The sequence below is a fragment of the Nicotiana tabacum genome, chromosome 6, assembly GCF_000715075.1.
Source record: "Nicotiana tabacum cultivar K326 chromosome 6, ASM71507v2, whole genome shotgun sequence".
NCBI lineage: Eukaryota > Viridiplantae > Streptophyta > Magnoliopsida > Solanales > Solanaceae > Nicotiana > Nicotiana tabacum.
This window is the reverse complement of record NC_134085.1, coordinates 118,144,287-118,156,082: the sequence shown is the minus strand read 5'-3', so window position 1 is coordinate 118,156,082 and position 11,796 is coordinate 118,144,287. Positions and strand designations below refer to the sequence as shown.

Sequence of the window (11,796 nt, the reverse complement as noted above, 5' to 3'; positions counted from 1 at the left end):
TTTCTTATTCTTATCCATGTTTTCTTTCATTCGCTTCGATTAATCTATTATCGTGCTGTTATTTACGCTTGTTGCTATTGCTTTTTTTTCCATCTTTTCTTGAGCCGAGAGTCTATCGGAAATAGGTTCTGTATCCTCACAAGGTAGGTCTCGATCCTCCCCAGACTTCACTTGTGAAATTATACTAGATTTGTTGTTGTTGTATAGTTTTCAGCTTCAATAAGGTCTTTAAATTACTCCATTATTCCTATCTCTTAGGTTAATATTGTATTTTTATTTGTATAGAATTCTTGACCGGAGGTCCTAAATTTATGATCTAATGTATATTTTTGCCTCAAAATTTTGCTTATCTTGGTGCCTCATATATGTCGCATGTCGGTTTTTATTGCAACAACAACAACAACAACAACACCAACAATAATAATAATAATAATAATAATAATAATAATAATAATTTATTACAATAACATTAATAATAATTGTAACTCATATATCTAATAATATGGGTTACATATATGCTAAAGAAATAGTGATGGGACAAACATAGAAACGGTCAAGTACGTAAGCTTTATTCAAGTATGAATTAATTATTGTACATTTTCTTCAAATTTTGCCTTTGTATATCCTCTAGTAAATTCAGGTGCTAGTAGATAGGGTCAATAAGTCACAAAAATCATACATTGCAACAGAGAAAACTGTATAGATAAAAGTCTGACCCTAGTGGTCAACCAAGCTGGGATCTCGCCCAGGCGGCGAAATAGCAAAGAACACCACAACCGATCTTAGGGTCAAATCATGGACAGCGTATGTCAAGTCAATACTGTACTCGAGTAATAATGAAAAGGACAGTCACAGGAAAGCATGTTGGTCAAAGGCCACTGAATAGAAGTTCTAGGGGCTATATATGAATGGGTATAAGCACTAATAAAGAGAAAGATATCTAACGGAGAAAAGGGGGCTCTGCTTTTCCTCTTTGCTCTCTCACTTACAATTCTTTTTTGCTTGAGATGTAAGCCCAATTCTCGTATTTGACATAATATTATGACATCAATAAATCTGATACATTCTTACTTTTCGTTATTTCCCGCTGTGTACATTTGGATCCGAAGTTAATTATTCTTCGCTAAGATTTACCTTCCTTATTATTGATAATTGAAGTTGGCAAAGGAGTTTTAAACTTTTTGTTCAAATAATTTGGCACCGTATATGGGGATTTTTTAGCCAAATTTTCTAGTTTCCTTCAGATCTAAAACCAGTGAAATATAATCACCCACCCGAAAGAGTGGTAAGTAAACCTCACATGCTAATCCAGATCAGGCTGCTACATAAAAGTTGAAGTTGCAACCAATATCCACGCAAAACCCACACGAGAAGACGACACCTGCTGCGCAATCCTATAAAATAATGGGCACATCCTGTCCTACTCTCACATCCCCCCACACATCGGATGATCCATGAATAGGGTACGACATGTCTCCCTTTTTATGGGTACGAATCAGACGAGATCGATTTGGGACTCGATTTTCATACCGCAGCAGTTAAGGCGAACCCAACCCACGTAGAGCTAGGGCACCTTTAAAAAGAAATGAGAGCTAAATACAGCCGCCGAATCTAAAAACCACCATTCTATCAACCACTTAAACGCCAGGCAGAGCGAGCAACGCTATAAGGCTACCCTCGTTTACCGACTCATTGGATCGAGGTAAGGAAAATCTCATTTTGGTTTACCCTTTATTGTTTGATTAAATAGGAACACAAGAGCCGCACGGGCAAGGGATCAAAGGAGCATTCCAACTAGAAACAATGGAAGGAAGACTACTACAAAATAACTGGAATATCGCCCATCTCAAACAGTTCAACTTCTGGAAAATGACGCCCCTTAAGTCGTACTTATTTTCCCTCACCCGGGTTTTGGCCCAATTGGGTTTTCTTGGGGAGGTTTTTAACGAGGCGATGAGAGGGACGTCTCCAGGTTCAAAGGAAAATTCATCGCCCCGCCTACCGACGAGCTCTCCAGGCCAAACAATGAAGGGACTAGATATAGGGAAATTCCAATATATACATGAAACGAATGCATACGATACCCCCCCCCCCCAGTTAGCAAAATAACAACGTTTTATACTCTCTGACATCATACTCTCCAATGCAAACAAAATTAAGCAAACTAGAACTCACCCAGGAAACGCAAAAATTAAGTGAACTGGGACTCACCCAGGAAGCACAGAGGTTAAGCAAAATTGGGACTCCCCTTGGGGACCCCCGAAACTCTCCAAAAAAAAGGGGCAAAATCGAGTACGCCAAGATCTGCTCCGATGTCGACAGACAGTATGGTAGCCTATGATTCACCAAAATCTGACAATGACACAACGAGTTAACATTTCGACATCAGCTCGAAATAACACCCCTACGGCCAAAATTCATCGCCAAATAAAATGTTCGACCTCGCTCGAATCATTTAATATTCGACCTCACTCAAATTACAACGGGTTAACATTTTGACATCAACTCGAAATAACACCCCTACGGCCAAGGGTCATCGCCAAAAAGAAGAGTTCGACCTCGTTCGAATCATAACGTGTTGACATTTTGACATTAGCTTGAAATAACACCCGTACGGCGAAGGGCCATCGCCAAAAAGAAGAGTTCGACCTCGTTCGAATCATAACGGGTTGACATTTCGACATTAGCTCGAAATAGCACCCCTACGAACAAGGTCCATCGCCAAAGAGAAGAGTTTGACCTCGTTCGAATCATAACGGGTTAACATTTCGACATTAGCTCAAAATAACACCCCTACGGCCAAGGTCCATGCCAAAAAGAAGAGTTCGACCTCGTTCGAATCATAACGGGTTAACATTTTGACATTAGCTCGAAATAACACTCTTACGGCCAAGGGCCATCGCCAAAGAAAAGAGTTAAACCTCGTTCGAATCATAACGGGTTAACATTTCGACAATAGCTCAAAATAGTACCGCCACAGCCAAGGGCTATCGCCAAAGAGAAGAGTTCGACCTCGTTCGAATCATAACGGGTTAGCATTCCGATATTAGCTCGAAATGACACCTATACGGCCAAGGGCCATCAAAAAATAGAAGAAGAGTTCGACCTCGTTCGAATCATGACGGGTTAGTATTTTGACATAGCTCGAAATAGCACCCCTACGACCAAGGGCTATCGCAAAAATGAAAGGGAAATGTTCGACCTCGTTCGAATTATAACAGGTTAATATTTCGCTATTTAGCTCGAAATAACACCCCTATGGCAAAAGGCCATTGCATTAGGGAAAGTTTGACCCCGCTCGAATTATACGGACTAACATCCCAGTCTTACCCTCAATAACGCCTTTGTAGCCATCAATCGTCATCGTACATTTTTTTACTTACTAAAAAATTAATTTCGCTACAAACTCCAAGTTCGACCTCGCTTGAATATATATGAAAAGAATGACTTCGCCCAAATCAACAACAGTTTGATCCCACTCGAATGACTCAAGTCAAGACTGACTTCATCCACAACAACGAATCCGAATATAACCTCATTTGAGTCAAATATGAATATGCTTAAAGCGAAAAGTCAAAAGTCGATCTCGCCCAAATTGGCGAATTCGATGACACTCCATTCAGACTCACACGACGAAATCCTACTCGGTCCGGTTAAAATTGGCTTCCCTAAAAAGTTAGGAGTTCACCTTTCAAAAATCCGAAAGTCTACGCCAAAGATGTGTAAAGCAAGGGGAAGGGAGAGGAACACAACGGATGTACAATGACGAAAACCCTTTTTATTTAGACATTTGCGCAAATGGCTGCAGATTATACACGGTTAAAATCGGTCCAGTACAGAAAATACAAAAAACAAAATAACAAGCAAAAAAATAGACTGAGGTAACAACTTTTCACTCGGCGTCATCATTGTCGTCCTCCCCATCACCATCTCCAGGAAATTCCTCCTCAGCATCAACATCCTCGCAGGCCTCCGGTGTCACAAGATCGTAGCCACAGTTAACACGAGCCTCTCGTGCCTTTGCCCGAGCTCCTTCATAAGCGGCCTCAGAAACATTGCCTGTTTCTCACAAACTCTTGTATATGTCCCGCTGGGCTTCGACATGGACCTAGAGCTCGTGCAAATGGCGAGGAACAGTGGCGGAGGCAGATTCGACTTAGGCCAACAATTGCACCTTTTTGGCCTCAAGAACAACGACCTGATCTCCCAAGGTTGAAGCTTCCCGGTCAATTTCGCCAATGCGCTCTTCAAGCCTCGCCTCTCTGAGCGTAGATGTTGCCCTCTCAGACTTCTGTTCGAACTGAAGGATGCAGATAGTGTCCTCCAACGCTGGAGCCCCCGCTTAAGCTGACACCCAAGCACTATCGGAACTCTCCAACTCGAAGACCTTCCTCTCCAGCTCAGTTAATTTTCCCATCCACTCTGCACTCAAAGCCTCAACTCTGATGGCATTTAATCCAACTCGGACAACAACGATAGCACATTTGCCTGAAGATGCTCACACTCTACGGCGACCCCCTTTCCCAACTCAAGTTCATCGTTCTTTATATGAAGTAGCTCCTCAAGCTCGCTATTCTTGCGAATAGACTGCATCAGCTCTTGATCCCTCTTCTCCAGTTCCTCCCCAAGAGATTGACTGTCGGTGTTCGCCCTAAGCCGTCCATGCATCTCACGGCACTTGTTGCGGTAGCGCCGATACTTCTCCAACATCAACAGAAAAATTTTGGCCCGAGTGTCGGCCCTGCGAGCACTTTCAATCTCCATCATGTATGACTGAAAGCCCAAAAAGAGGAAAAGAGGCGGTAAGGGCCAAGGTCGCCAAAAACAAAAATGAACACGAAAGATAGAAGAGGAGAAAATTACCCTCAGGCCCATAGCGGCCACTTCATGCATCAAGTCGATGTCACGGATGTCCCGAAGAGCCTCACACTCTGCGTCAGAGCACAAAAAGTCAAATTGCGGTACCAAGTCTTCCGTGTCCTGTAGAAGGTTAATCTTCGACGGAATCTCAAGTATACGAGACGAACCTCCCGCTCTTACCACCGAGCGGGTAAGGCCCTCCTCGAACATTCTAACATTATCAGGATCAAGATCGGATTCTGACTCATAGTCGTCGACCACGATGACCTTTCCCCTATCTGCAACTGAAGAAGAAGCACTACTCAATCCAGAAGACGAAGGCCCACCCAAAGTGGCAACAACGACCTCGAGACCTCGACCTCCCGTCACAGTAGCATGTTGATCAATCATAGTAGCTGAATCCTCTATCGTTGTGTTGGTCACGATCGTCAGGTTTACCTCTGCGACCGGGTTAGCATCACCACCCATTTCAAACATCGTCAAGGGAAGGTCGCCTTCTGAATATACTGCGGTTGAGGGAGCCATTTTGGAATCCACTGTCTCTTCGATGGACCTTCCCTATCTTTAACACGGGAAGACTCACTCGTTGAGCGAGCAGTAGGAGTCGGAGTCCAGAGATTGAGGAACAATTTCCATACATACAGCTCCGATTGTAGGTTCAACTTGAGTAACCCGCGCTGTAGGTCGGGCAGCAGACCTTGGTGCAAGACGAGCAGAAGACGTCGGCTGATGGAATGCGAGCGGAGGAGCCCTCGCCCTTCGCACTCTCCCTGATAACGGTAATGGTCGTGTAGGCAACGAGGTCAAATTGCAAGATGAAAAATAGAAAATTTGTGGCAAGTTGACTTACCAGTAAGGGGCTTACGTCCGTATTTCTCAAAGAAGGACGTCTATTCGTGAACTACCGTCGTATGAGAAAGAATGGCATTCACCCATTCGTAGATATCATCAACAGGCATAGGGGGTAGTCTTTCGGCTGCAAAAGTAAAAACGATTTAATACTGCCCAAAGAAAAGTGGTCGACTATCATTCCGACAGGAGATACAAAAACTTACGTGCGAAGTTCCACCTCTCAGGGAACCCTACAAAGTCTGTCACAAGGTGCTCGGTCCATATATAAAAATAGTTTTCGTAGAAACGACGATTGGCTCTATCATCCATCTTCACCACTAGACTCTTCGTTCCTCGATGGCGCATGTGGATCATCGTGCCTGGAGTAAGTTGAGGGGAAAAAATATTGAGCATATGCCCTAGAGTGATCTCCTGACCGGCAAGCTCCGTGAACTTGAGTAGCATGAGGAACAATCTGTATAAGTACGACGAAAGTTGAGCCGGGCATACCTCGTAGAAATAGCAGAAGTCTACCACCAAGGAAGGAAGAGGAAGCCTATACCCGACAATAAAAGGATATGCGTAGAACGCACAATATCCTAGGAGGTCAAAATGTACAATATCATCTCCCACCGCCGGCAACATCTCAACATGAGGCGGAATCTGGACCCCATTTTATCTTAAGCTCCGCAATAGCCGCTTCATCTATAATAGAGGGAACAAGCTTCGGTTCCTCTCCGATGGGGCTGTTAAAATCGGTCCATGGCTTCCCCGGACGGGGCAATATTTCGGCCGCTGTTGGAACCCCCTCATCCTCCACCACCTCCACTCCTCCAGGAGCAAGAGCATCATTTTTCGGTCGGAACTTCGGCAAGACTATCAGCGCGGGTAGAAGTACCAGCCATTTATCTCGATTGAACAGAGAGAATAAACAAAGGGAAGTAAGAGGGAAGTCGGTGATGTCAATTTCCGACTAACAGGAGAGAGAATTAAAAATCTAAAGTATCGGAGAAGGTAAAGACTCGCAAAACTCCTTTGATAGATCGAAAAAGTGTGCCAATAAAATGGTGTTTTCCCCTATTTATAGGAACATAAATGCCCCGAGCGGGAAACCCGAGAGTCGCCAATCAAAACTGATAGGGCATGAAAAACGGTTCAATCCATAGGGAATGTGTATCATAATGACAGTAACTACAAACGACGTTTCGAATCAGCACAACGGTTCAACTCCGAACGGATGCGACAATACAAAGGTATCATTGAAGCGTTACGACATTGTCTCGATCTAAAAATCTCTCTCAAGGCGTAAACATTCAGATTTCTCCCAACTTTCGAATCGATAGATTCCGCCCGTCGAGCCCGCTAAGAGACGACCTCGACGGATGGAGGGACTAACTGTATAGGTAAAAATCTTACCCTAGTGGTCGACCAAGCTGGGATCTCGCCCAGGTGGCGAAATAGCAAAGAACACCACGACCGACCTCGGGGTCAAATCATCGACATCGTATGTCAAGTCAATATTGTACTCGAGTAATAACGAAAAGGACAGTCGCAAGAAAGTATGTTGGTCAAAGACCACTGAATAGAAGTTCTAGGAGCTATATATAGATGGGTATAAGCACTAATAAAGAGAGAAATCTCTGACGGAGAAAAGGGGGCTTTGCTTTTCCTCTTTGCTCTCTCACTTGCGATTCTTTTTTGCTTCAGATGTAAGCCCAGTTCTCGTGTTTGACATAAGATTATGACATCAATAAATCTGATACATTCTTACTTTTTGTTATTTCCCGTTGTTTACGTTTGGATCCGAAGTTAATTATGCTTGGCTAAGATTTACCTTCCTTATTATTGATAATTGAAGTTGGCAAAGGAGTTTTAAACTTTTTGTTCAAACAAAAACAAACACACAAAGCTGTACAAATTTCAATCAGGAGTTGATTTTTAATTCCTTGTACTACTAAAATACACAAGTGAAATACAAAAATCAAGAGTGAAAGAACTTTGTACAGAAGATCATCAGCCAATCTTTGGTTCTAAGTTCTAACCTTTCTTTCTGCCTGAAATTCCAAATGAATACAATTTTGGCGAAAGAAGATTCAATGATCTACTTCAAAATTAAAGTTAGTTAATTTCACAAGTATTCATGACTAGGGATGTGCTTTAAAATAAGCCAAGAGGCCAACAAGTGGTGCATTTACATATGTAGCTGGTTCTGACTGGGAAGAACTAAGTCTTGAATCAGCAAAATAATCTTTGATATCAGGTCCTCCAACTACTGCCCCTATATGCAAGTTGGGATTTGAGCTTTCACTTAGGAAATATGGTGTCCCTTCTTTACATCCTATCTTCTCTGGATATTGATCAATAGATGGCAATGAAGACCCTCTATGGTGTATTCTTTGAGGAAATTTTGTTCCATATCCAACCATGTATGACATGTTCATTGGATTTCTCCCAAGAATATAATTCACCTGCATCCATTTTATATACCTCGATCAGTTTAATTTTTTTCAAATTTATCACATTTTCAGCGTCATTGTAATATGCAACAGACAGTATATACAATACCTGGCTTCTTGCAAAACGTATTAGCATCTTTTGAGTTACATCAACGTTGCCACAGCGAATTACTCTGCTCTTCATGTAGCGCGCATAGGTTAGAAGTAGAAACGATAGAGCTGTTGGATTTTGCATATTACAAATCCCCGCTTTGTACATGAGTCCACCTGCATAATATTTGAGGATGACAACAATTATATGCGCATCATTAACAAATTATATTTTTTGCTTTTTTAGGAATACGAGAAAAGGGAAATTAATATACCTGGAGTGTATCTAACTGTATTGGTAGGAGATTCAGGTAATACACTGCAGACAAATGTATCAGCATAAGGAAGGAAGGGGTTTGCATTTGAAGGGTTATCGAGAACAAACTGCAATAATATCCAGAAATGTGAAAGATGTCAGATTGAATCAAAGACAGAGAAAATTAATTATGTATGCAGAATAAATAAGAGCCTGATTTGGTGGAATATCTAACTTGTGAATAAATTAATTAACCTTGGAGATAAGCACATTGATACCGGCATGCTTGGCATCCCATCCAAATTCTGATAATCCACTTTCGATGTCCGATTTGAAGTTTATTATATTTTGCTTAACGTAGTTCCAATATATAGGCTTCCTTGTAGCTTTGAGTAGCCATGCTGCAGCCCAAAGCAATTCATCCTGTTTCAATTTTTTCATCCTTGTAGGATTAACAACTTGTTGAATTATGTCAATACCATTTGAAGTTTATTTAGCCTTCATACTTACATTGTATCCGTTGTAATTACAGTAGAATGGGCACACCCAAGGTCCTATGCTGTCATTATAAGATCCCCTGTATTTATCCGCAAATTCAAAAACCTGAATTCCGCGCAAAAACAATATAATTATTATCACCTCAACTATTTGATAGTTATACCGGAAATTGCAACACCCTCTATATGGTTATCCTATTACTCCCTCCGTCTCGTATTATCAGTCCTGGTTACTAACTATAGTTATCACAAATTGTTTGTCACTTTAAAAGTTTAAGACAAAATTGATTATCTTTTTTCTTTTTTACCCTTAGTAATAATTATCATTGAAGACTACAAACACCTCAATTATGAATAACTTTATTCAAATACCAATGACGAAAGATTAAATATTAAGACATGAAAAAGGGTGAAGTAGTCAAAATCACATTCTAATTAATTTTTCTTAAATGGCGCGTACAAGAGAATCATGACAGATAATATGAGACAGATGTAGTAATTAATACTCCTTCTGGTTCCAAATATTAGACAAATTAAATTTGTTTCAAAATTTGATGGTAAGCAACATAATGTTACCTGGACGGCTCTGTTAGCAAGCAATTTGGAATATGCGGGATCAGAAGGCTTAAACACGACGGAGGCAGCAGCAAGAGCAGCAGCAATCTCAGCAGAAACTTCAGAACCCGGAGCTTGTGCTGTAACTGCAAAAGTAGTACGCGGCGTGTCCATATCTTCAGGCCTTTCCCAGCAGTTATGATCAGCCTCTGCGTTTCCTACTTGTGCAAATACTACGTTGGGAATGTTTGTGGCCTTTAAGAAATAGTCCGTGGACCACCTGATTGCCTCCATGGCGTGTTGTAAGTCTGATCCCATTGTATTTTTGAACTGCTCGACACTCCAAGCTAACATGGTCGTAGTAAAAGCCATTGGAAAATGGAACTTGATATTGTCACCAGCATCATAGTACCCACCTACCAAATCCACCTAAAAAAATCTTGTTTCTTTAAAATTGGGGCAATTTTTATTTGTAATAACAAGATTAAGAGCATGAATGGATATGTTGTCGAGACATATATCGTTGTATGTAGTTTTCAAATATGTAAATTTTATTTAAGAAAATTTTTCTATGCTCTAATTCGCGGTCAAAATTAAGAAGTTTGACTCTCGAAATTTTTTGAACTGTATCTAACAAATTGGGATGGAGGGAATATTATGTATACTTACACCCTTGTCAGCTCCATCATGAAGAGCAGAATCTTTTCTCCAAGTCGCGCGCTGGTTAGAGTGTAATTTACCAGACCTTTGTCCCTCGAAGAAGAGAATACTCTTTGTTAAGGCATCAGCATAATTAGGATTAGGAACCTTTGCTACAACCGTGGCTGTCAAGCAGACAATTGTTGCTATTATTCTCAGCACTTGGCAAGTAGATTTTCTGCAACCAATCATATTTCTTAATGGTCTTGTTCTAGGTACGATGTTTATTGTTTATTTTGCCAGAGAATTTAATTTGATAATATATATACACTTTTCCCCAATGCACATCTTCAGTACCTAGAATATTGCTTTTCCATAAAGATAGGAAAAGCAAGCCTTGGAAGTTCATATTCATTCTTCCGGCGCAAACTTAAAATATTGATCTCTAATTGAAGTCATCTGGGATGGCACAACATGTTCAGCAAATTGAGACTACAACTTTTTGACCCCCTTAATTAATACGTACTACTATAATAGATATTATTCACATCTGCATCATATTGTACACCAAATATCGGTATTACATACGTTTGCAAAACTTTTTACTACTATTGCTAGCTACGCAACTCACGCATCCTTCCTTCTTCACGTAAATTTTGTTTGGCAAACAGATATGAATTTTTTACGTTATGGAGTATCTTATCTATAAGTATTACGGAAGTATGAAGTTTCTTTTTTTGTATGTGCATGCATACTGTGGGCGGGAAGTTTTGGTAGCAACTTGTCATATATATTAGTATTAATTAGGTCATGAACAAGGATATCACAACACACCTTCAGTTTAAAGTAATACTATTGACTACAATTGGATCTGATTGCTCGTTATGCTCGTATATGCTCGCTGTGTACACCAATTTAAACTAAGTAATAACGGGATGAAGGATTGCAGTGTTAGTTAAGATTTGTTTTAAAATAAAATTGAACAAGGTTTGACTAGAGTATATGATTCAGAAAGAGATTTGTTTCTTGGAAATTGTGGCCGAAAGCAGAAAGAGATGTAAAACCCAAATATAATAGCCGGCCGCCTCGTTAATTTTCAGAACAAGTTACATGAGGCGCTGACTCTAGTTATTGGTTGACCTTCAATTTCCTTCCTATCTAAGCAGCTTTCGTCTTTCCCCAAGCACACCAATTGGAGCAAGCAAAAGAACAAGCGTATTAGGCACTGGTTCTTCGTTACCCTTGAGTCTTAACAACCAACAAGCTCTCATCACAGAAGGTAGAGGCAGGAGTTATCAAAGGAGTTCGAACAACTATGGTAGATCCGGAGCTCGTGGGAAGTCAAAGAACCGATCCAAATCAAGAGTCAGAAATTGCTACAACTGTAATCAACCAGGTCACTTCAAAAGAGATTGCCCAAATCCAAGGAAGGGCAAAGGTGAAACCAGTGGCCAGAAGAATGACGACAACACAGCCGCCATGGTGCAAAATAATGATAATGTTGTCCTCTTTATAAATGAGGAAGAAGAATGCATGCACCTGTCAGGTCCAGAGTCGGAATGGGTGGTTGACACAGCGGCATCTCACCATGCCACACTGGTAAGAGATCTTT

The 11,796-nt window shown here is 41.0% G+C and overlaps 1 protein-coding gene across 1 annotated transcript; it reads right to left on the bottom strand.

The window, feature by feature from the left end:
* Window positions 1-7,684: 7,684 nt before the first annotated feature.
* LOC107765734 (endoglucanase 8-like) lies at window positions 7,685-10,781 on the bottom strand. Its single transcript, XM_016584416.2, has 7 exons — window positions 10,215-10,781; window positions 9,567-9,974; window positions 9,004-9,096; window positions 8,749-8,916; window positions 8,513-8,621; window positions 8,257-8,414; window positions 7,685-8,159 (listed from the first exon to the last, which is right to left on the bottom strand). Exons 1-7 carry the CDS (start codon window positions 10,434-10,436, stop codon window positions 7,836-7,838), a joined length of 1,482 nt encoding a protein of 493 aa, XP_016439902.1. The 5' UTR covers window positions 10,437-10,781; the 3' UTR covers window positions 7,685-7,835.
* Window positions 10,782-11,796: the final 1,015 nt, after the last annotated feature.

What these genes read in the sequence shown, in the direction of transcription:
- LOC107765734 (XM_016584416.2), bottom strand. Translation starts at nt 10,436, where the DNA reads ATGATTGGTTGCAGAAAATCTACTTGCCAAGTGCTGAGAATAATAGCA. An exon ending in TTGCTAACAGAGCCGTCCAG is followed by an intron (nt 9,097 to 9,566) that starts GTAACATTATGT and finishes CGCGGAATTCAG; the next exon opens with GTTTTTGAATTTGCGGATAA. An exon ending in TCAATGTGCTTATCTCCAAG is followed by an intron (nt 8,622 to 8,748) that starts GTTAATTAATTT and finishes ATATTATTGCAG; the next exon opens with TTTGTTCTCGATAACCCTTC.